The 25721-nt window shown below is 32.9% G+C and overlaps 1 protein-coding gene across 1 annotated transcript; it reads right to left on the bottom strand.

The window, feature by feature from the left end:
* Window positions 1-488: 488 nt before the first annotated feature.
* On the bottom strand, window positions 489-24767 carry LOC127546696 (protein ABHD12B-like). The gene is given in 8 exon segments (XM_051973681.1): window positions 489-575; window positions 1733-1812; window positions 3485-3520; window positions 5694-5866; window positions 7447-7549; window positions 10105-10232; window positions 16886-17100; window positions 24693-24767. Coding segments are annotated over 8 exon segments (897 nt in total).
* Between the last annotated feature and the right edge of the window lie 954 nt (window positions 24768-25721).

Raw genomic sequence — 25721 nt, 5'->3', positions numbered from 1 at the left:
GAAAAATCACCTAAGTTAGCAAAGCCAAGAAAATAACATACCCAATGACTAGAAAAATGTAAATGTAAATTATAATTTCACACAAAAAAATCAAAAGCAAACATTGCAAAATTACAAATTTCAAGCAACACCCAAAAGAAGAAATAAGAAAAGAGGGCTCTTTATTTATTTAAGATATTTAATTTTTAAGATTTAAGAAATTTTTTTAGAAATTTATGAAAGTAAGGTATTGCCCACTGAACATGTTTTCAACCTTCAAAGATTAGATTGGTTATTCTGATTTTTTTCCTCTTGCTTTTTTTTTTCCTTTTTAAAAGCCTTGCAATTTAAAAAATTAATATGTTTATGGGATGGTTCCCCAAGAAGGAAAAGGGAAAAAGAGATGCAAGTAAAACTATAATGATGTAAAAATAGACATCAATAAAAAATAAAAACTTACTTCAAAAAGTGCTATGGCAAGCATAAGAAATAAAGAAAATATATCACTCTTACTTTTCATCATTAGGAAAGACAATTTCGTCTACTGTCAATGCATCCAGAAACAAACGTACAAATCCTGGAAATTTATGGTACACCTATTTTAAGAAAAGAAAAATTAATGTTTACTATGACAGAAATTTCATTATTTGTAAACTCTGGTGATTTGAAGAACCTACTCATAACTAAAAGTACTAATAGAGTAGTACACTATACTTCTCCCATAAATATTCTTAGTCAGAAGTTAAAGAATAGAACATTGTGGTTATTTAAGTATAGTGGTGGGTAATAGGCATCATAGATGTATGATAATTCCCAAGGAATAATATTTAAAATACATATAAACCAAATAGTGCAATTTATTTTTTTTGATAGTTTGAAGTCATCACAAACATCAATTATCATCATAGCACAGGATAAGACAAAATCAAGTGCTAGGTAAACTGGCTTCATTTTATTAAAAAAACAAAAACATTTAAATGATATTCTTTTTTTCACATCACTGTCACTTTTCAGTGGTTACCCAAAATCCCCCAAATTTTTACATAGAACACATATAGCCAAACAAGCAAATACTGTCTAAAAGTGGAATGCCCATAACCTCCCTCCTGAAAAGCAAGCTACATATCTCATTATCTATGCTCTGAAGTAGTAGTGTCTCTCTATTTTCACTTTCTCTCTTTTGTAATATGAACTTGTCAATTCTACCTAGAATCTTATTTTAAAGTGGGTATAACCTCCCTCAAAATTTCCAAAATAAATTTAGGATTTAGGGAATGTCTTTAATAAATGCAAAGTGAAAGTGGAAGAGATCCACTCATCTAGAGAAATATGACGTTTGTTTTTCTATCAAGAAAAGGGAGAAAACTCTGACCTGCAAATTTAAATACTTAAGATCCACATTGGTTTTATCTGAATATAAAATAAATAAAAATTGAAAAACAAAGAATTCAAGCTTGTTGAACATCCATCCTGCAGAAATTCTTTTCTTTTTTTAATTTATGGGCTGATTCTGTTATTGCCATGACAACACTCAGATCTCACAAACTGGATAAAAACTCTGAAACTAATACTCCTAATGTTTTAGAAAAAGATTATTAAAGCCATAATTCAAGACATCACAAACCCACTACTGAATTTCAGAAAAACTGCCAATTAATAAAACCTCAAAAACACAAATGATTATACTGTTGAAGAACTTTGTGTTTTTTTTCAATACTTTAATATAAATATGAAGATACATTTTATTTCTTACCTTTAATAAGGAATAGTTGATAGATGCATCATGAATGTTGGTAAATGGAGCTTCTAGGACCATTGCATCCACTAGGAATCCTTTTAGGATCAAAAAGAAATCATTAACACATCTAACATGCTTATCCCAATCTAATTTCATCCTATTATTTCTTAACTAAAATCTTATCTTCCCCCAGATCCACACTACTATTCTCTAAAGGGCCTTATTATATCAAAGCAATACAAAGGGGTTAAAGAGGGGAAGTGAAAATCTCACTGTAAGAATGAACCATAAATCTAAATCCCTATTAGTCAATTTAGAAAACAGAACTGGAAGGCAGTTTAGGGATTATCAAGTCCAGGTTTTTTTTAAATTATTTTATTAATTTGTGGGTTTTTAAATTTGGGGTATGTAAACTTATTTTTTCTTAAATATTTCAGTATTATATTTACATATAATTGGTTTCCTCTGTAATGCTACATAATTTATTTTACACATTTAAAAACATTCTGAGAAGAGCTCCATAGGTTTCATCAGATTGCCCAAAGAAACTAAGTGATTTACTAAGTCTTCTAAACCTACCTTGTTATTTAAAATTAATTACACTGTTTCCAGTACTAAACTTTTGTCTTTGTTAATCTGCTTCTCCAAAATTCAATAACATTTGCAAATACATTTTCAGTAAGAAGCTTTATGTCCTATGCAATATCATGCTAATACAATGACCAGGCTAACCAAAGAATATTACTTTGAATATCCTTCAAAGAGAACTATACCCATATATCTACAATTATAGCTAAAGTCTCCTTAATCAATATGCTCAAGAAATGGTATTAATTGAAGTTAATAATAGAATTATGATTGGCTGGATTTTTTTTAATTTAGGATTAACTAGAAAGCTCTCTTTACTTCAAAATGCATTGTTAAAAAAAAGATTTCTCATGCATTAATCCATATTACATCCTTCCTAAATAGAGAATCATAAATATAATTAAGTCTAATCCTTCAGTGATGGAGAATATTGGAATCTATATCAATATATGCAACCTATCAATCAAAAATATTCACTATATACTTTGCATATATTTGTTCTATGATCTATAATATTTTTATTGTAGGAAGCATTATATAGTATATAACTATACATAGAAGGTATAGGAGATTAGATTGAATATATAAACTGAACCAAAAAATGTTTAAATCCTGATAAGAGATCATTTTCTTATAACTTGCTTATTCTAAAAATGAAAAAATATACAAAAAGAAAAGGAAAAGAATTAAGGTTTTCTGTTAGGTCAGGTATCGAAGTAATTAAGAAAAATTCTTCACTTTCATCTGAATTACTTGATTAATAAACTGTTTTATAAAAAGAGGATAGTGGATATATTATTTGAAAATGCTTTATTGTTTCTGCCTAGTCAGATGAAGATTAGAGTATTTTTGTCAGGAAAGACATCAGAAGTTGTCTTTACAATCTCTTTGTTAATTCATTAAAGAAACTAGTGCTTTCCAAAGAGTGCCTTTTCTAAAATAATTTAATTTTTCCCACCAAGATTCCTTTCTGAATTTCATATATTAGGGCAGCAGCTATTGTTTTATATTGATTATAAAAGAAAATTAAAACTAAATATTTATCTATCTCTGGTTTAAACAATTAAAATATCTTTTTATTCATAACAAGCATTTTGTAATTTGAGTGTTTCAATCAATAAGCAGACTTTAAAATTTTTTGTCATTTAAAATCATAGTTTTAACCCACTTTTAAATTACCTCTTTCTTCCAATGTTTTTGCAGCATTTGTTGCAACTCTATTGAAAAAAAAATAGAACATTCAAACATTTAAATAGCATATAAACATGAAATCAGTGTTAGAAACTCAATACTAATTCCCATAAAATCCAACCATTATTCAGAGGACCAGTAGAAGTGATGTGGATTGTGCAGTGTTTCCATCAGCATTTGTCTTGGTGCCTATTGTCTAAAAGCTTCTAAGACATCCTCCCACTTTTCTCAAAGAATTTACTGCCTGACCCAGAATCTTCATTTTCATTCAAATTTCCCTGCCCTTCAAATTTACTGTACTTTTCTACTTCACCTCAGCTACAAAGATGGCCACATCCCTGATCCTGCCATCACCCATACGTCCATTTTCAGTATCAAGACATTATAGGATTGTAAAAAAAATTATCCTGGCATGGATTCTGTCAATAAAAAGTTATTATAAAATAAAATAAAATATTTTTTAAAAAGACATTATAGGGCTCTTTGTTTATAGTCTTCCATCAATCCATCTCTTAATGCCATATTTCTTCTATTAAATCTTTTCTTCATTCATGTTCACTATACCTTTCATTTCTTTCCCAAGTCTTTACTTTTGCTTTAACTATGTTGTCCTCTTCTTACTAATTACATTTTAGTGAACCATTTTAGTTCTATGATATTTTTTCCTTTCAAATCCCTTGTTCCTTTATTGTACCATCCCCTTCATCTTGCCAACCTCCATCTAAGATTATTCCTGCTAAATTTGTAATTTTGAATTCTTAGTAAGCCATTTTAAATCTAAAATATTGCTTAGCCTCAAATTTCTTTTTCCCTTGTCCTAACACCCCTTATATATTGCTGATTCCCAATCCTGGATTACTCCTGGTTATCTGCATCCTCTATTTCTGCTTGTATACTGATAAACAATACAAGAAGATTTATATGTTAGGAAGTTGACTAGGTCCACCAAAAATTTACAGTATTTAATCTCAGCTGATCTCTCATTTCAGAAAAGTAATCCTTTACTCCTGAACTGATTTTCTATCCTATTTCCCATACTACTTCTTCTAAACTAAGGATGTAATTATTTGCATTGGGCTTCTTCTTTCCATCTCGTAATCGCTCTATTGATCCCCCATTAATTCCTCTGATGAAAGGGTGACTTTTCTCATCACCAATATCAACTCCTCTATATGTCCACTTAATTCCCATCTTCTTCCATATTCTTTGGAGCAGTTAGATAGCATAATAGATAGAATGTCAAGAAGACTTATCTACTGAGCTCAAATCTGGACTCAAATGCTTACCATCTGTGTGACTCTAGGCAAGTCGCTTAACACTGTTTTCCTAAGTTTCCTCATCTATAAAATGATCTGAAGGAACCAATCATAAACCACTGCAGTATCTCTGCTAGGAAAACTCAAATGGGGTCAACAAAGAGTCAGATATGACTAAATAATAATAACCCATAATCTTTAAGCAGTTGCCTCACAATCATCTTTTTTCCTGTAATCATTAGTCACTCCCTATCTACTGGTACTATCTGTTCTCCTTCTCTGGAATGGTATTAACTCTCACTTCCACTTCCTAGCATATAGTGTTTTTTCAAGATTCAACTCAAGCACCACTTACTGTAGAAGTCCTTTCCTGGTTCCCTATAGCCGCTAGTACTTTTCCCCTAAGGTTATCTTATTTTTTTATTCCTATGTATCTTGTATATAACTATGTTCACACATATTGGCTCCTCCATCAAAGTAAGCTCCTACAGTACAGCAGATTTTCACTTTTGTCTTTGTATTCCTAGCAATTAACTTAGTGCGTAGCACATAGTAGCTGCTCAATCAATGCTTGGTGCTGTTTTATATGGTATAGATACTCAATTAAAGTATGTTGGCTTAAAAGTTTATTATGTTCATTTCATATGACCTATATCTTCTTAAAATTGAATCATCTTTTCAAAAGTATGGATCCACTCTGTAAAATAACCCTCAAATTTAAAACAAAATATCACTTTGCAAATCCAGAAATTCTATTCTTTGTTCCTTCCACATTGCAACAGTGAAGTCTCCCATATTCATGGTTTTTTTCTGTTCTCTTTCATAAAATTCAATAATTTCCCAAGAGTATACTTTCAGATTTCATCAGGAAAAGGTAGCATGACAGGATACATTTACAGAGTTTAAAATGCACCCCAGCTAAAACAATAGTGACTTCTTACTTTTCTCAGAGTTGAAATTATTTTTTAATGCTATTTTAGGGCAGGATACTGGCCTGTTTTCTGCACTACCATGGAGATAAACTATAATTGGGTTGCCATCTTGAAGAGCTACCTTGTATCAGCTTCGGTCCTTCCCTTTAGCTTCTTTTCCCCTGCTTTTTGGGACAATATGCCTGAAAAGCAAAGAGACAATGAGTATTTGTATGTATACTTCCCTCTCCAGCCTTTTCAAATAATTTATTTCTCCTCTTTCTTCCACCATCCTCTGTAGCCCTTTTAATTACTTACATCTATCGCTATGAAGAAACAAATGGAAAGTGAAAACTGAAATGATAACATGGCTATATCAAAGAAAATATTGAGAGAATGTAAAGAGAGCCTAGGTTTTACAGAAAAAAAATAATTTAACATTAATTGAATACCTATTTATATAGAGTAATGAATTAAGTCAATTGTAATATAAAACTAAGTTTGAGGTTTCCTAGTATTATCCAAACATTGCCTCTCTGAACCTCATTTTACTGAAAAGGCATGGCAGAGTCTTAAAAACTCTAGAGTTTTCTTATGGACTTGGCTTTTTTCAACAATGAGGTGATTTAGGCCAATTCCAATAGATCTATGATGGAGACAGCCATCTGTACCCAAAAAGAAGGCTGTGGGGACTGAATGTGGATCACAACATAGTATTTTCACCTTTTTTGTTGTTTGCTTGCTTTTTTGCTTTCTTCCTCATTTTTTTCCATTTTGATATGATTTTTCTTGAATGGAAATATATATATATATAAGAATTGCCAATGTTTAACCTATATTGGATTACTTGTTGCCTAGGAGAGAGGGTGGGAGGGAGGGAAAAAAATTTGGAACACAAGGTTTTGCAAGGGTGAATGATGAATACTGTCTTTGCATTTTGAAAATAAAAAGCTATTTTTTAAAAGATTTATAAGGAAGACTGAGGAAAAAACACTAGAGCTTGATGTAAAAATCCAGAAAGCTGAAAAGCATATCAAAGACACATCATAAAAATAAAAATGGAGGAGGCAACTAGTTGGTATAGTAGATAGTGCACCAGCCCTGAAATCAGGAGAACCTGAGTTTAAATCTGGCCTCAGACACTTAATACTTGTTGGCTGTATGACCCTGGGCAAGTCATTTAACCCCAAATGCCTCAGCAAAAAATAAATAAAAAATAAAAACAGATAAAATACCATTAAAAAGCAGAGAATAGAAATTTACTCAAACAGAATTTGAGATTAATGCAAGATAAAAATAAATTAATGTAGCTTCTGCTTTAATAAGGTTTATAAAATCATAAGATCTTAGCATTGGAAAGGACATTACAAGTCACCTAATCACATATTCTCATATTATGAATAAGAAAACTAAAGGTCAAATAAGTGAAATGGTTTACTTAAATTCACTCAGTACGTCAGAGTATGCCAGGATATATTTCTAACACTTAGAAAACTTTGTACTTAGTAAGCATTACTAAATTTTGTTGCTCTTAAGTTATGATTCAATGGCCCCATTTGCCTCACTATCTGCTCATATGCTCCCCAAACCCTAACCTAAGAAGATTGCCAAAGATTTCATACATAGAGAGAAATATTCAACATATACTATGGCCACTCACAATTTTTTCTACATCTGTGCTTTCTTTCCACCACATTGAATGAAGATAAGCTCCTTGTGCTTCTTCCCTATCCCTTTTACATTAAAATGTACCTAAAAATATTCTTCACATCACTACACTTACCAGACATCCAAAGATATTCCATTTTCAGGTTTAATATAAAAATTAACAGTGTGTGGAATCCAAGATTCTGGTTTCTTTGAATCCACTAGAAATGGAGCTTTCCCTAGAAATACAAATCAGTTATTAAAATGTATCTTTTTATTATGAACTAAATGATCTCTCGTCAATGTGAACATGTTTTCTGTATTTATGCTACTGTATTTAATTCCCAAGAAAATAATTGTTAAAGGAGGAACAAAGATGGCAGAGTAAAAACAGCAAAATTAAATTTCTAAAAAAGATACATCAATTAAAAAGAGAAAGAGAAAAAGCAGATCAATGAATTGGAAATGAAATTTTAAATATTAGGAAAGGAACCAAAAAATGTTAATTAAAAAAAAATTTTTTAAAGGACAAAATACAAATATCCAATTAAACATCAAAATGAATATCTCAAAAATCAAAGAAAGGAGTAATAAAACTGAAAGTAAAAAGAAACAGTGAGCTAATAAATAAAACTATAAGTTGGTTTTGTAAGGATAGAGAAAACAAAAATATAAATAACAATTATTAATTTTGTTTTTTAAAGAAGAAATAAGAGAACAAATTAATGATATCAAAAGTGAAAAAGATGAATACATAACAAATGAAGATGAAAGTAAGGCAATTATTAGCAGTTATGGTGCCCAATCATAGTTAAATAAATCTGACACTCTAACTGAGAGGGGTGAATATTTAGAAAAAATGTTAATTGCCCAGATTAACAGAAGAAGAAAAAGAATACTTAAATAATATATTTTTAAAAAATAAATTGAACAAGCTATCAATGAATTCCCTAAGAAAAAAATCTGCAGAACTAGATAAATTCACAAATGAATTCTCCCAAACATGTAAAGAACATTTGATACCAATACCAAATAAAGTATGTTTAAAAATAGAATTCTATTAAATTCCTTTCAAGAGGCAAATATGATTTTGATACCTAAACCAGGGAAAGTAAAAATAGAGAAGGGAAATTAGTCCCTAGTGAATATCAATGGAAAATTTTCAAATAAAATACTAGAAAGGAAATTAGTTATATATCACAAAAACAATATACAATAAGCAGAGGAACACAGAGCTGGTTCAACATTAGAAAATTTGAAAGAATAATTGATCCTATCAACAACAAAAAGCATATGATTAAATCAAAAGACACAGAAAAAGCTTTTGCCAAATGCAATACTAATTCCTATTTTTAAAAAAATATACTAGAAAGCATAGCAATAAAATGAGCTATATTAAAACAGGAAGTAGTAATCTATCCAAAACTAAAGAAAAACATGCTGTAATCGGGAAAAACTTGCCAATAAGATCAAAGGTAAAACAAGAATGTCCATTATTACTATTATTATTAAATATTATACTAGAAATTCTAGTTATAATAATGACAAGAAAAAGAATTTGAAGAAATAAAAATAAGCAAAAAGAAATCAAAATTATAACTCTTTACAGATGATATAATATTATACTTACAAAATTGCACTGTCAACTAAAAATAGTTGAAATAATTAACAATCTCAGCAAAGTTTCAGGACATAAAAACAACTAAATCAACATTTCTATAAACTACCAACAAAATTCAACAGGAAAAGATGGACAGCAATATTCCACTTAAAAAAGCTGCAGAACATGTATAACCTATATCAGACTGTTTATTATCTTGAAGAGGAAGGAAGTGGAAGAGGAAGAGGAAGAAAGAAAAAAGTAGAATTTAGAACAGAAAAAAATTAATATTTAAAATTGTTTTAACAGATAATTGTGGAAAAATAAAATGTTTTAAAAAATAATAACTGCAGACAGCATAAACTACTTGAAAGTCTACTTGCCTAGACAAACCGAGTGACTCTTATGAACACAACTACAAAATGCAAATAAATACAGATCTAAAAAACTGAAGAAAATATGTGTTACTCCTGGATAAACTAAGCCAGTATAATAAAAAAGACAATTAACTTTAAGTTAATTTTCTTATTCAGTGCCATATCAATCAAATCAAAAATAATTATTTTATAGAGCTAGAAAAAAAAGACAAAATACATCTGGAAGAACACAAAAGTCAAGAATATCAAAGGAATCAAAAAAAAAAAATGTGAAGTGAGGCAATGCAGCAGTATCTAATTTCAATTTACATTATAAAGTGGTAATCATGAAAACAACCTGCTATTAGCTAAGAAACTGGATGATGGATCAGTGGAGTAGATTAGGTACACAATATACAGTAGTAATGTGACTATAGTAATCTAAAGTACTATGTACAAAGATCCTAGCTTTGGGACTCACTATTTGACAAAAATTACTGGGAAAACTAGAAAGTAGTTTGGCAGAAACTAGGTATAGATGAACAACCTCTTGACAAGAAAAGGTCAAAATGGGTACATGATTTAATCATAAAGTATCAAAAGTAAACTAAGAAAACATAGAAAGATATACCTCTTGTGGAAGAGTGTCGATCAAGACAGAAGATTATAGGAAATAAAACTGATCATTTTAATTACATGAAGTTGAAACAGTCCACTTTAAATAAGGAAGAAATATCTGTCACTTCACAAATGCTCTATTATATATTCAGAAAAATATACATAATTACTTTTTTTGCTATTACTATCACAGTCAAACTCATAAAATGTTAATACTTACAAAAATTAAGGAAAATAATCTTTTCCATAATGGCTGGGGAAAAGCATTCTTTTAAGGATTTGATAACAGAGCTTTCATAGAGAGAGACTACCTTTCTTCTGAGTCTTGGTCCAGAGTGTGAAAAGGATCTACCAAAAATACAAAGCATACAAAGTTTACAAATTCTCATGCCTACATTCACTTTGTCACATTTAAATTATAGGGACTAATGATGAAAGTCACAGCTGACATTATAACTAAGAAAATATTACCCTTTGATACTCACCAAATCTAGGAACTGGGAGTTGAGGGGGGAAATGTGGAGAATGTTAAAAGGAATGAATCTTAATTAGATGCTAATAAGGAGGTAGTACTTTAACATAATGGGTACAGAGATATTAAAGGAAAAGCAGGGGAAAGATTCTGCTTTCCCAGAGTAGTCCTTTCAGACTTCAACTACATCATGACAGGATGTCAAAGGAGATAAGGATAAAAGGAGGGGCAGATTTGGAATAACTACTGGTTTTGCTTCAAAAGTTAGCAATTTTCCCCTATCTTACCTAACTATATTGTAGGTTTTGCCTTTAGTATGTTATCTCTTTTGTTAATTTACAAAAGGTTGATTATGGTGAAAGAAATCAAAATGTGAAAATAAAAAGATTTATTTCCAGAATATAGAATCATGGAATCATGGAATTATTGCTGAATAGACCATAATTTTTTAGTTTTATTTTAAAGATCATTTTAATTTTTAAAAGAACCAAGAAGAAAATATTCTATACAACAATATTATTAAAAAAAAAAAAAAAAAAAACTGTGTGGAGAACTAATCACTTCCTCTTAGAGTTTGGGAAAGAAGAGAAGAAACTCTGATATAATCTGACATGTATTTTGGAAAAATGTATTTCAAGAGGCAGATAATTGGTGCAGTAGATAAGAGTACTGGCCCTGAAATCAGGAGGACCTGAGTTCAAATATGGTTTTGACAGTTGACACTAGCTGTGTAACTAAGGGCAAATCATTTAACCCAAATTATCTCACCTCCCCCACCACCACCAAAAAAAGTATATTTCAAAGTATTCATAAGAAAAATAAGTAGGATAAATAGGATAAAATAAATAAAAAGGAGAAAGAGGGACAGAAGAAACAAAGGAAGGAAAGGGGGGAAAGGTAGAAAGAAAGGAAAAGGGAAAGAAAGAAGAAAGAAAAAAGGAAAGAATGAAAATAGGGCTACAATTCTACAAGAGGAGTCAGGAATCAGAAGCCCTCCAGAAAAAAAAATTTGAAGACAAATAAAAGAATTACATTGAGGAGGGAAAAGGACAACTATTTGAAAATGTGTGTACAAAAGGGAGCCCAACAATTAACAAATTTTTAAAACACATCTTATTCAATCAAGTTCATAGAGGAATTATTTTCATCATTATTCTACTACTCCAACATTCCCAGATCACTGTTTGATGGATGGAGATAAGATGGTGGAACAGAGTAGCACTCAGTCAAGCTCTCCCAACATTGCCCTCCAAATTTTTTTGAAATAATGCCTCAAACTGAATTCTGGAGTGGCAAACTCAACAAAAAGTCAGGGTCAGACATTCTTCAAGCATACAATAACTTACAGGTCTGAAGGAAAAAAATCTGTAAAATAGGAGCAGAGGCAACAGAAATGCCAAAAAGCTGAAGGCTGAATTAAGATAGTGTCTCTCCCCCAGACTCCCATGCTAGGAACAAAGTCTAGCAATCAAGAAATAGGCAGGGGAAATGAGTAAATAAAATTAAAAATTCTTACCATCTAAAAATACTAAAGTGATTGAAAAGATCAAGATACAAAATCAGAAAAAGACAATGTTAATTAAAATAAACACAAGCAAACCATCAAAGAAAAAAACTGGGATAGACACATGCCAAACAAGAATTCTTGGAAGAATCAAAAAATATTTAAAATCAAATAAGAGGGGCAGCTAGGTACTATAGTAAATAGAGCATCAGCCCTGGATTCAGGAAGACATGAGTTTAAATTTGGTCTCAGATATTATAAGCTGTGTAACCCTGGGAAAGTCATTTAACCCAGAATGCTTCTTTTTAAAAAAATCAAATAAGAGTAGTAAAGGAAAAAATTGGTAAATGAGAGTGAGAAAAGAAATTACGAAAAGACAATTAACAGTTTGGTAAATGAGGCACAAAAATAGAAGAAAATAATACTTTGAAAACTTAATTGCCTAAATGGGAAAAGAGATAACTAAAGAAAAAAAAAGCTAACTAAAGAAAATAATTCCTTAAAAATTAGAATTGGGCAAGTGGAAGCTAATGACACATCAAGAAAAAAAAAATAAAGTCAATTAATAAAAAATAGAAGAAAATATGAAAATCTTGTTGAAAAAACAATTGACCTGGAAAATATCAAAAAAAAAAAAAAAAAAAAAAAAAAGATGATTTTCAAATTGCTGGACTACCTGAATTCAAACTGAAAGGAAGAGTCAGTAAATGATCAAAGAAAATTGCCCCATTATTATCAGAACCAGAAGGTAAAATAGAAATTGCATATCCTAAGAACCCTCCTATGCAAAAATGTTTTGTAGCAGCATTTTTTGTAGTGGCAAGGAATTGGAAACTGTGTTGCAGAATAGCTGAATAAGTTATGGTATATATATGTTATGGAATATAATTATTCTACAAGAAATGATCAGCAGGATAATTTCAGAAAGGCCTGGACAGACTTGAATGAATTGGTGTTAAGTGAACTAAGTAGAAGCAAGAGAACATTGTACATGGTAACAAGAAGAGAATGTGATGACCAATCCTGATGGACATGGTTCTTTTCAACAATAAGGTGATTCAGGCCAATTCCAATAGACTTGTGAAGGAGAGAGCCATCTGCATCCACAAAGAGGACTGTGGGGATTGAATGTAGATCATAACATACTATTTTCACTTTTTTGTTGTTTGCATGCTTTTTGTTTTTTGTCATTTTTTTTCTTTTTGATCTGATTTTTCTTGTGTGGAAATATATATAGAAGAATTGCTAATGTTAAACCTATATTGGATCACTTGCTCTCTAGGAGAGAGATAAGGGGAAAGGAGGGAGAAAAACTGAAATGCAAGGTTTTGCAAGTGTGAATGTTGAAAATTATCTTTGCATATATTTTGAAAATAAAAAGCTATCATTTAAAAAAAAGAAATTGCATATCCTTTGACTCAGCAATTCCACAATTAAGTTAGTATCCCAATGAGATCAAAGAAAGGGGGGAAGCACACATTTGTACAAAAATATTTTTAGCATTTCTTTTTATGGTGGCAAAAAGTTGAAAATTGAAAGGAGTCCAATCAATTGAGTAATAGCTAACCATATTATGGTACAGTGGTATGATGGAATACTGTTGTGCTATAAGAAATGATGAATAGTATGGTTTTGGAAAAACGTGGGAAGATTTATATGAAGTGATGCACAGTGAAGTGAGCAGAAATAGGAAAATACTGTACACAGTGACAGCAATATTGTAAGGATGATCAACTGTGTAAAGAGACTTAGTAATTTTGATCAAAGCAATGAGTCAATTACAAAGGATCCCTGATGAAAAAACACTTCTCACTTCCAGTGAGGAAACTGAATTCTAGATTAAGACTGAAATATACATTTTTCACTTTCTTTAAGTGAATGAGATTCTCCCAGTAACCAAACTTCCCAGGCTCCCCTTTCCATCTCTGATTACATTTTCACTCATTTATGAATAACTGCTAGAGGCAGAAGGGATGAATTATTCTTTACTCCCCATTGACACTTCCAGGCTTTCCTTTCTACCACTGTCACTCAGTAACTATTCCTCTTTTAAGGTTCACTCAATCCATATATTTTCCATTCAATCAAGATTCCAGTAGTACCAACTTCAACTCTTCTTTTGCTAATGAATTTAGTGTCTGGCTCACAGCATATCCTTCCTCCTCTACTTCTGCCTTTATAAGAGAGGATTTAAATATACATATTGATATTCCCTCAAACACACTAACCTTCCAAATTGTCCACTTATTCTTTTGCCAATTTTGCAGACTTGTAATAATCATTCATTGCCTTCTTTTCTATTCATGTACTTCTGAAAGAAGGTGGGGAAAAAAATCATGAACTCTGATTGTAGAGGGCTGGAACTCTGGGGAAGTATACTTGAAACAAGATGTTAACTCAGTGAAATTGATGAGATGGTGGTTCTCTAGTTCACATATATACTCAGTACTTAGTATGGTGATGTATAATGGTTCTCTAGTTCACACATATTCAGTATGCTACAATGGTGTAATGGTACTAAAGTATATAAGGGGGCTGAGAAAGACTGGAAATGAGACTTTCCATCTTGGACCAGTCTCGTGGTGGCTGTCCTGCCTCCTTCACTCCTCCAAGTGAAGACCAAGGACTAAGACCAAGGACTCGGGCTGATCCCGAGGTCCTTCAGAAAGCTAGCCCGAACATTGCATCTGCTGACAGATTACTACAAATTTTTATATGCTCTCAAATGTGCCCTCACTTTAGTGAGTCACTTTAGATCTCCTAAATTGACTATCCTTCTCACTACAACTTTTCCAAATCTTTTTATTCTTCCTTAAAACTCTCATAGATCCCTTTTTCCCTCATCAGCTAAGAAGTTTGTTTCATTTTTTTTACAGAAAACACTTCAACCACTTATTAAGAACTCTTTTATTTTCACCTTCCTCTTCACCTCACATCACTCAAATGCTTTTGACCATTATCTCTTTCACCTGTCCATACCATTCCATCTCATCTAGTCCCAACAGTTTGCCTTCTCCATCATCCCTACTCTCTCAATAATCTTCAGTCTTTCTTTGTCGGCTACATGCTTACCTACTGCCTACCACCAGCATCTTTATAAAATGCTCATGTTTCCCCATCCTCCCTTTGATCCATCCATAACTGGTATTCATATTTTATCTCCTGCTTTCTGGTTATGCTTTTTTAAAAAAAATATTTTTTTTTTATTTTCAAAGTACATGCAAAGATAGTTTTCAACATTCACTCTTGCAAAATTTTGTGCTCCAAATTTTTCTTCTTCCTTCCCTATTTTCCCCTTCCTCTAGACAGCAAATAATCCAATTTAGGTTAAACATGCACAATTCTTCTACACATAATTACATATTTATCATGCTGCACAAAAAAAAAATAAGATTAAAAAGAAAAAAAGTGAAAAAGCAAGAAAACAACAAAAAATGTGAAAATATTGTGTTGTGATCCACGTTCAATCTCCATAGTCCTCTTTCTGAATACAGATGGCTCTCTTCATCACAAGAACATTGGGACTGACCTGAATCGCCTTACTGTTGAAAAGAACCATCTCCATCAGGATTGATCATCACATAATCTTGCTACTGTGTATAATGTTCTCTTGGTTCTACTTACTTCACTTAGCATCAGTTCATGTAAATCTTTTCAGGCTTTTCTGAAATCACCCTGGTGATCATTTCTTATAGAACAATAATATTCCATTACATTCATAAACCATAACTTATTCAAGCCATTTCCTAAGTGACGAGCCTTCACTCATTTTCCAGTTCCTTCTGGCTAAACTCTTAAAAAAAAAAAAAAACTATCTGTAATTGGTACCCCAATCCTCATTCTTAGCTTAACTCTACAATGTGCCTTTAGATTTTATCATTCAATGTAAATTATTCTCTCCAAAGTTACTAATTATCTCTTAATTGTCAAATTGAGTAGTCTTTCCTGAGTCCTCATTTTTCTTTACACCTTCATTCTTTGATACTGTCAATAACTTTTAATATTCCTTTCTCATATTTTTGGCTGTTCTCTTCCCAATTAGACTGTACTTAGCACAGTGCACCTGGGGTAAGTGTTTAATAAATACATATTTACTTGACTCAAAACAAAAAAAAAATTCAATCGGTTTAGCATAATTATATCTGCAACAATAAGATAGAGCACTCCCTTCAAGATAAAGCATTAAAAACATATCAGCAAACTAAACAATCTAAATGTCTAACTCACCCTCTACTTATGCTTAACCTTCTCATACATTGGGTGTGTTCAACACAAACTGTTAGCCTTGTGTTTCAGGGTGAACCTATAATTGTTTCCATCTGTTCCTCTCAATGACAAACTTCATAAAAGTTGAGAAAAGGGGGAAGAAATCCGGGAATGTTGCAGAAGATAGAATACGCAGCAGTTGGTAAAAGTTGACTTAAATGGAAGTCAGGATGTCATAGGAGAAATAGCAAGAAAGCCAATTTTGCCAAACTAGGAAGAACATAAAGGTTGTGAAGAGTTTAACAATGTGTTTAATGCCAAACAGATAGGCAGTAGAATCCAGAGGTGACAAAGTCACTTAAATTTATTGAGCCACAGTGGAATAACTTTGAAGCAACCCTGTCCCAGACACATTTCTGAGGTTAAGGCTAATAGTAGTATGAACAAAACTTGAAGGACTCTTTTCCCTCCCAAACCAATAATTTGCCAATAAGGAATTACTCCCTAATTGTTCTTAGCTTGTTTTGGTCTCTATCTTGCCTTTACTGCTGGGCATCAAGTCAAAATATTATAGGTTCCACTTTTCGGTTTATTAGATTCTCCTCTTCAAGGAAGATCAGCTCTGACATGCTAGAGACTGGTTCTTTTACAGACTCCAATCAGTAACCCCTCCCAACAACCCCAGAATACTTCACTAATACAGGCAGAAATTATAGAGTGAAAACAAGTTATACGGAGAAGTCTTCCAGGGAGGTCCCGAGGCTTGCCCAGGAACCAGAGCTGGTGGCTGACCCGGGAGAAGGGAGCGAGTAAACTCACCTTAGCGTCTTAAATACCATGTTAAACCAGGATCTGACATAGCCAGGTCGGTCGTGGGACTGGTCTCGGCACCCAAGACTAGGGGCTGGGACTTCGGTTGCCACTTCGACGTCCAGGGTTTTTTCCCCCATAGTCCTGGTTTTTATTTTGGCACCCGCTCTGCCTCCCTGCAGTGGTTCATTTCTAAACCATAAACTCCTCCTCTTCTGCCTCTCCTACACGCCTTCCTCGTACAAGCCTTAAAAGCTCTGCTTCTCCTTCCTCCTTTTTTCTTGGGCTAGGACGCAGCCTCCCCTTGCTCAGTAAGGTAAATTTGATCAGTAGTTCCTAGGGCTCCGGAGTTTAGAGTGGTTAATTCTAACCCATTCAATCCAAGTGTGACGATAATGAATAGAACGATTTTGGTTTAGAATTTAAATTTTTCCCTGCTTTTTTTTTTTTTTTTTTTTTTTTAATTTAACCTTCCTCTGCACATGTATATTGTATCCAGGATATACTGTAACCTATTCAACATGTAAAGCAATCGCTTGCCATCTGGGGGAGGGGGTGGAGGGAGGGAGGGGAAAAATCGGAACAGAAGTGAATGCAAGGGATATTGTTGTAAAAAAATTACCCTGGCATGAGTTCTATCAATAAAAAGTTATTTTAAAAATTTTTTTTCAAAAAAAAAAAAAAAAAAAGAAAAAAAAATTTAACCTTCCTCAGTCCACCAACTAAAATTTTTAAAATTCCATTTTGGAAACAAGATGGGCAATTGGGCTTTGTTCCTAATGGTCTACATTATTTAAATTTTTCCACTTATCTCCCAGTGAAATTCTTTTGCTAAACCTGCTTTGTGTAGGTCATGAAATTCAGATCCAGTGAGAATGTAGCAGACTTTTAATGAAAAAGGTAATATCTTGTGTTCAATTTGAAGTAAATTTCCTTTCCCAGAACTGCTCTAGATTATGGCTCATGACTGAGGGGTTCTAATATATCTGAAGATGCTGTTTATTGGACAGTATTAAGAAGAATTATCAACTAGGATTGATTTTTCAGGAGATTAGATTCTTGAAATAGAGAATCACATAGTGATTAAAACATTATGCAATTGCAGATTCACATGTGAAGCTGACTTATCTGGTCTAGTCTGTTTTGAATATTATTCTACATTGAATTCAATTACACAAGAATTTATGAAATGACTATTATGTATGAAGCATTGTTCTATATACTGGGTGGGGATACAAAAACAAAATGAAAAACTGTTCCTTCCCTCAAGAAACTTATATTCTACTGTGAGTATACTTTTACCCAGATTGAGTAAATAAAAATATTGTTTGTGGAAGTAGGAAGTACTGACAACTAGATGGGTCTGCAAAGGCTTTTCACAAAATGTGTTATTTGATATAAACTTAGAATAAGAATCATAGGCAGAAGTGCATTCCAAGATTGAAAGATAACCTGGGGAAAGGATCATAGGATCACAGAGTTAGAGTTGGATGACCTTAAAAAACATCTAGTCAAACCCATTATTCTTCCCATACTCATCCAAATCTATCTTACCCCTCTATTGTAATCTTCAGTATTCAACTTAACACATGCCCTTTATATTAGATCTGTATACTCCCCTGAAAAATTTTGTATGTACTTTTATTTAATTTGCTATGTTCATGTTGCTTCTTTCCAATAGACTATAAGCTCCATGGGCTCAGGGAATATTTGATTTTTAGCTTTATATGCCTTATTTATGTCTAACAAAATGCTTGTAGAATTTTAACTGAATCTGGAAAGAAGTGTTAACTGGCTTTCCCAAGATCATACAAGTAATAAAACAGAAGAGTCAAAATTCAAACTTGATATTTTGACATCAAATCAAATACTTTGCCCTATAAATCATAACCATATATGAGATTGTAAATTAATATGTAGGTCTGTTTGAATGATATATGGAACCTATAAATTGGAATTACATGCAATAGTTCTGTGAAGATATGAGAGAACTAGATTTTGAGAGACAACATGGTATAATGGAGAACAGGCAGGAATTGGTTGCAGCAAGATCTTAGATGACCTTTAGAATCTTGGTTTCCATATCTGCAAAAAGGGAACAATAATTGTACCTACACCTTATGGGGTTATTGAGATATATAAAGGACTTCCAAAACATTATGAGTTGTCATTATTTACATAGAGTTGTGTAGTTTGTATTTTATCTTATAAGCAATAGAGCGTCACTGATACTAATGAGCAGGAGAAAGACATGGTCAGAGATCCATATTTCAGTAATATTACTTTGCTGCTTTTGGGGGGATGGATTAAAAAATTGAGATTCAAAACAAGAAAAGCAATTATGATTCTGTTATATACATCAAACAAGAGGTACCATTCTGAACTAAGATGGTAATGTAAGTAGAGAGATTCAAAATGTGAAATTAATTAATCAACCAACTCCATTTTATATCAGTAGTAATCCTTGCTTTGTGAGTTAGGCTGTTGGGCTATAAGATTGTGTGATTTAAGAGAAGTTCTTGTTGAAAGCAAATGGAAAGAAGGGGAGTGGGTGTGAGAGAAAATTCCCCAGTTAAGAGTTTCCCTATTTTTGTTTGTCAGAAGTTAGTCCCATTTTGGAAATTCATTGTTTCTGTCTAATGTCAATAATTGCCTGATGTTTATTAATCAATACCTATACTTCAGCCAGTCAACATGAAGGCTTATTTATTCCTCAGCTACAATTTTTCCAATTCCTCTTCTCAGTTGATCCTAGCCAGCCCCCTTGGATGACCCAGAATTCCATGATGCCACTTTCAGAACTTTTGTAATGCTGTAACCAAATGGAGGGAATGTTTACAGTTTAGTGAATGACAGATTCCCAACACACCCAGAAGTTCAGTATTACAAATTGAGCTCTTCTCTATTCCTGTAATTCCCCTAAATTTGCATCAACATTCCAAATATGATGTTTGTCCTTCATTCTTGAAGACCACCATAACAGCAGGGAAAGTGATACCATGACTTTACATGTTTTATCTTATTTGATCCTCATAGCAACTCTAGAAGTTATTGGCACCATTATTATCCCCAATTGATATTTATTTTATAGATCCCCATTTTGGCTATTAAGTGTGTGAGGCTGGATTTGCAGTGAGTTCTTTCTGACTCCAGGGTGAGCATTCTATCCACCATAACACCTAGCTGCTTCAGATATATCTGAGGCTTTCAGGACCTTGTGGTCTGTCATTTCATGTTATAAAACCACGATGTACCAAGGTTTCCATGTACCTATCATGGATTAGATCCACTTAAGTGAAATCAAGGGCCTTCAGACTTGCTTTGTTGACCTGACAGGTTTCCATATGGAAGGAAGAGGAACACATCAACCAAAGCTACATGATTCAGTATCCTTGTTTAATTACTACCCTTTCTAAGTGATAGGTAAATAAACTTTTTTTGTTAACTACTAAACACCTATGAGTGTCATTTTGAAACAACACCAAACCTCAACTTTACTTGATTAAGGCCAGAATGCTATTAATTAAGGTTTGGTGTGGTAACTGAGGCAAGATAGAATTGTGGTTGAAAAGGTAGAAAGGCAATGTAAATAAATAATGTGGAGAGATTGGAGGGCAACATATTACACTAAGGGTATTCTAAGTCAGGATTTCTGATGGGATGTGGAGAATCTACTCAGTGAAACAGCTAATATGTAGAATCAGAAAGACTTGAATTCAAATATAGCCTTCAGATACTTACTAGTTATGGAAAGTCACTGGGATCAAAATTGTATCAATCTCCCAGAATGGTCATAAAGATAAAATGAAATATTTGTAAAGCTCTTTGTCAACCTGAAAGCAATAGAATTTGCTAGGTATAATTAGAATAATCTCCCATTGATGAAGATCAATTAGTCCAAGGCAGGTACTGGAGAAGGCAGTTGATGGCAATTTTGCAGAATTGGAGTGTCAGCATAATAGGATTTCTAAAAGTAAATTGACCAGCCCACTCAGAAATAAAAAATAGAACTCTTACCTTTTAAGAACTTTGCAACATAAAATTGCCAGTATCTAACAGATCTTCAATGTTCTGAAACACAATCTCCAACCCAAAGGTTTTCTTGCATCACATCAAAGACTGAGAAGAATGCAGAGAAAATGAAAATGCCTCAGATTTATTCCATTACTTCCCCTTGGAATATAATTTCTTCCACAAAGAGCAAGGAAGGGCCACTGCACTGAGGAACTGGGAAAATTGCAAGAGAAGTTCACTTAGAAGACTAAAGATGCATTAGAAAAATAGTTTCTGCTGAGTAGATGCCCATCAATTGGAGAATGGCTAAATAAATTGTGGTATATGAATAATATGGAAAGGTTTGGAGAGACTTACACAAACTGATGCTCAGTGAAATAAGCAGGACCAAGAGATCATTATATGTTTCAACAACAATACTATATGATGATCAGTTCTGATGGACCTGGCCATCTTCAGCAATGAGATGAACCAAAACAGTTCTAATGGAGCAATAATGAACTGAACCAGCTACACCCAGCAAAAAAACTCTGGGAGATGACTAAGGACCATTACATTGAATTCCCAATCCCTATATTTTTGCCCGCCTGCATTTTTGATTTCTTTCACAGACTAACTATACAATATTTCAGAGTCCGATTTTTTTTGTACAGCAAAATAATGGTTTGAACATGTATACTTATTTTGTATTTAATTTATTTTCTAAAATATTTGACATACAAAGGATATGAACAGACAATTTTCAGATGATGAAATTGAAACTATTACCACTCACATGAAAGAGTGTTCCAAATCACTATTGATCAGAGAAATGCAAATTAAGACAACTCTGAGATATCACTACACACCTGTCAGATTGGCTAAGATGACAGGAAAAAATAATGATGAATGTTGGAGGGGATGCGGGAAAACGGAGACACTGATGCATTGTTGGTGGAGTTGTGAACGAATCCAACCATTCTGGAAAGCAATCTGGAATTATGCCCAAAAAGTTATCAAACTGTGCATACCCTTTGATCCAGCAGTGTTTCTATTGGGCTTATACCCTAAAGAGATACTAAAAAAGGGAAAGGGACCTATATGTGCCAAAATGTTTGTAGCAGCCCTGTTTGTAGTGGCTAGAAACTGGAAAATGAATGGATGCCCATCAATTGGAGAATGGCTGGGTAAATTGTGGTATATGAATGTTATGGAATATTATTGCTCTGTAAGGAATGACTAGCAGGATGAATACAGAGAGGCTTGGAGAGACCTACATGGACTGATGCTAAGTGAGATGAGCAGAACCAGGAGATCATTATACACTTCGACAACGATATTGTATGAGGATGTATTCAGATGGAAGTGGATTTCTATGACAAAGAGACCTAACTGAGTTTCAATGGATAAATGATGGACAGAAACAGCTACACCCAAAGAAGGAACACTGGGAAACGAATGTGAACTATTTGCATTTTTGATTTTCTTCCCGAGTTATTTTTACCTTCTGAATCCAATTCTCCCTGTGCAACAGGAGAACTGTTCGGTTCTGCAAATATGTATTGTATCTAGGATATACTGCAACATATTTAACATATATAGGACTGCTTGCCATCTTGGGGGGCGGGGTGGAGGAAGGGAGGGGAAAAAACGAAACATAAGCGAGTGCAAGGGATAATGTTGTAAAAAAATTACCCTGGCATGGATTCTGTCAATACAAAGTTATTATTAAATAAAATTAAACTAAAATTTAAAAAATAAAATATTTGACATATTATTAACATAATATATTTAACATCCTGCCATCTAGGGGAGGGGGTGGGGGGAAGGAGGGGGAAAATTGGAACAAAAAGGTTTGACAATTGTCAATGCTGTAAAATTACCCATGCATATAACTTGTAAATAAAAAGCTATTTAAAAAAAAAAGAAAGAAAAATAGTTTCTGATGACTCTGAAGCCAACAAGAAACCTCTTTCTACAGCAGAATTCCAAAGCCTCGAGAATTGTTTTTTGAAATAAGAATATATAGGAAATAAGAAATAGGAAATAAAAAAATATGAATTTATTTATTCATTTATATTCTCCATACAGAGATCATTTTTTTGGTCACTATTCATTTGGCTAAAATAGGAAGTTACACAGGAATAATAATCATGAATTCCCACTATAGTCAGCTCCTCATAGGGAAACTGGAGAAGCAAAGGAGGGGTGAAGTTCTTAAAAGAAAGATATTTTATAGATTATATCTATGTTAATTCTTCCCACTGCTTGCAAGACTCCATGACCAACCTACTGGGGAATAATTAGACCCTGCATTCCAAACAGTATCATGGTTGGATTTAGGCTGCCAAAATAGACTGATCAGCTAGTGAAATTTAAGATGGAGTTTGAGAGAACTTGTACAAATACTACTCTCAGTTCCAATGAATGCTATAGGGATGAGGCAAATACATTATGATATGGGAGACACATGGTCATTTGTGAGGCTCAGTTTTGTAACTCCTCATCACTTCAAAGACTAGTGATTACAAGAAACATCCTGGGCCATTACTAGTCACTGAACTCCCATAACTCTGATAGAGACAGTGAGGATGTCTCACTTAAATCCAATTCACTCACAAGTCAAGATAGAATTCTTAATGTCATTGGTCCTCTGAAAATGAAGAATGACAAATATGGTGCTGATACCTAAAGTAAGAAGAATCAAAATAGAGAAAGAAAATTGCAGATGTATCTCCCTAAAAAATATTGATATAAAAATTTTTAAATAAAGTATTAGCAAAGATTACAACAACTTATCAGCAAAACAATACAAGTGGAATTTATACCAGGAAGGCAGGGCTGATTTAATATAAGGAAAACTATTAGCATAATTGACCATATCAGTAACAAAACTAATAGAAATCTTATGATAATCTCAATAGATGAAAATGAAGGATAAATAACAATTATTGAAATCTGGCTCTCCATCCTTTCTGGTCAACTTTTTGAGTTGACTTCACTTTTCTTCATTTGATTCAGCTCATTGGTTTGAGGCAGAGGAGTTGTAATACTCCTTGTAATAATCCCATTGCCAATTCCATGTTCTCACTCTACTTTCATCATTCATCACCTCTTTTCCTTTGAGATTCACACTAGGAACTTCAACACATCTATTAATTCTCCCTACTTAAGTATAGACCAATCTCAATATTTATACATATGGCTACTGAGTGAGCTGTGGCCCTGACAAAGAGGGAACAATGGAAATGAACAGCAACAATGTGGCAAGTTTGATTCAGGGCAGAGCTTCATGATTGGAACTTGTCTGAGCTTGTATCTATTGCTTATCTAAGGTCAGAAAAACCTGGTGCTGGTCAAAGCAATAAAAATAATTATGTGATTTTGCCAGAGGCAAAAAGAAAAGCACAGTATAGCTCTAGAAAACAGGGTGTCTCAAAATACCATGACAATCCTTAACCTTGAATGGCTTTTTAAAATAAAAATTCATCACTTTTATTCTTAGACATGTTACAAAAATAGAATTGGAGAAAATCACAACTGTTCTGACTAGATCCATTACAAGTTTCATATAATTTCAACTTTGTTCTCACTAATTCTAGACAATCTTACTTTACCTTCTTATCTCACTATCCTGCTCTCCACAATCATTTTTCTAAACGTTATCCAAGCTGAAAACTTTTCCGAACATTTTGCTCAAAAATTAAGGCCATCTTCCATGAGGTCCCTCTTCTCCCTTTTTCTCCTTCTCTTTCACTCAGATGGTTACTATCATTTATCTCCTTCTTTAATCCTGTTTCATATGATGAAGCATTTTTCTTACCAAGGCAAATCTTTCTATTTTTTCAATTAATCCCATTTCATCCTGTCTTTTCCAATAGATTGCCCCCTCTGTCATCCCTACTTTTTTTAAACTTATTTTTAATTTTTCTCTGTATGTTAGTTCATTCCCTACTGCTTACAAACATTCACATGACTTTTTCATCCTGCAAAGAACCCTCACTTGATTATTCAATCACAGCTAAGGGTCATCCTATATTTCTTCTGCCCTTGTAGCTAAAACTTCTTGAAAAAGCTATCTCCTATAAGTGCTTCCACTTTCTTTCTCTTCTCACTCTTCTACTCTAGCTCTTGACCTTGTCATTCCATTGAAATGGCTTTCTTCAAAGTTAATAATGATTTCTTAGTTGCTAAGTCCAGTGGACTTCACTCAATCTTTATTCTCAGTTCCAAAGTGAAGAAGAGCACCAAGGCCCTGGTCAGAGTTTCAGGGCAATGAGAAGCACTAATGCATATGGTTTAAAGGAAGCAGGGGCCTAATCTCATGAACACCATCTTGGAAACACCAAAAAAAGTACAGAACTACAGAACTATGAAAGCAAGATGAAAAAACCTTAAGTTGGGATAATCTGCAGATGAGCATAATCTAACTCTTAACATTAAATTCAAAATCAAGAAACATGCTAGAAAAATAAACCAAAAAATATAATAATAACCTGAAGATAAAAAGGGAAAACATCAGTCTTGGAAAATACATGGAAGATGAATAATTAAAAATTATTGGGTTGAAATTCATGACTTTTTTTAAAGAGCCTAAGTATCATATTTCATGAAATTATAAAGAAAAACTGAAATACTATCTCAGAATTTGAAAGTAAAAGAGAAACTGAAAGAAATCACTGATTACCTCCTGAAAGAGAATCCCAAAATGAAAACTAACAGGAATATTATAGCCAAATTGAAGAGCTCCCAGGTCAAGAGAAAATCTTTCAAGTAGCCAGAAAGAAGCCATCAAATACCATAGAGCCACAGTCAGGAAAAGTTGATATTTAATGAAACAGATAACTCTAAA

Source organism: Antechinus flavipes, chromosome 2 (genome assembly GCF_016432865.1).
Source record: "Antechinus flavipes isolate AdamAnt ecotype Samford, QLD, Australia chromosome 2, AdamAnt_v2, whole genome shotgun sequence".
Classification (NCBI taxonomy): Eukaryota; Metazoa; Chordata; class Mammalia; order Dasyuromorphia; family Dasyuridae; genus Antechinus; species Antechinus flavipes.
Note: the sequence above shows the minus strand (reverse complement) of the source record. Positions and strands in the feature narration are given on the sequence as shown.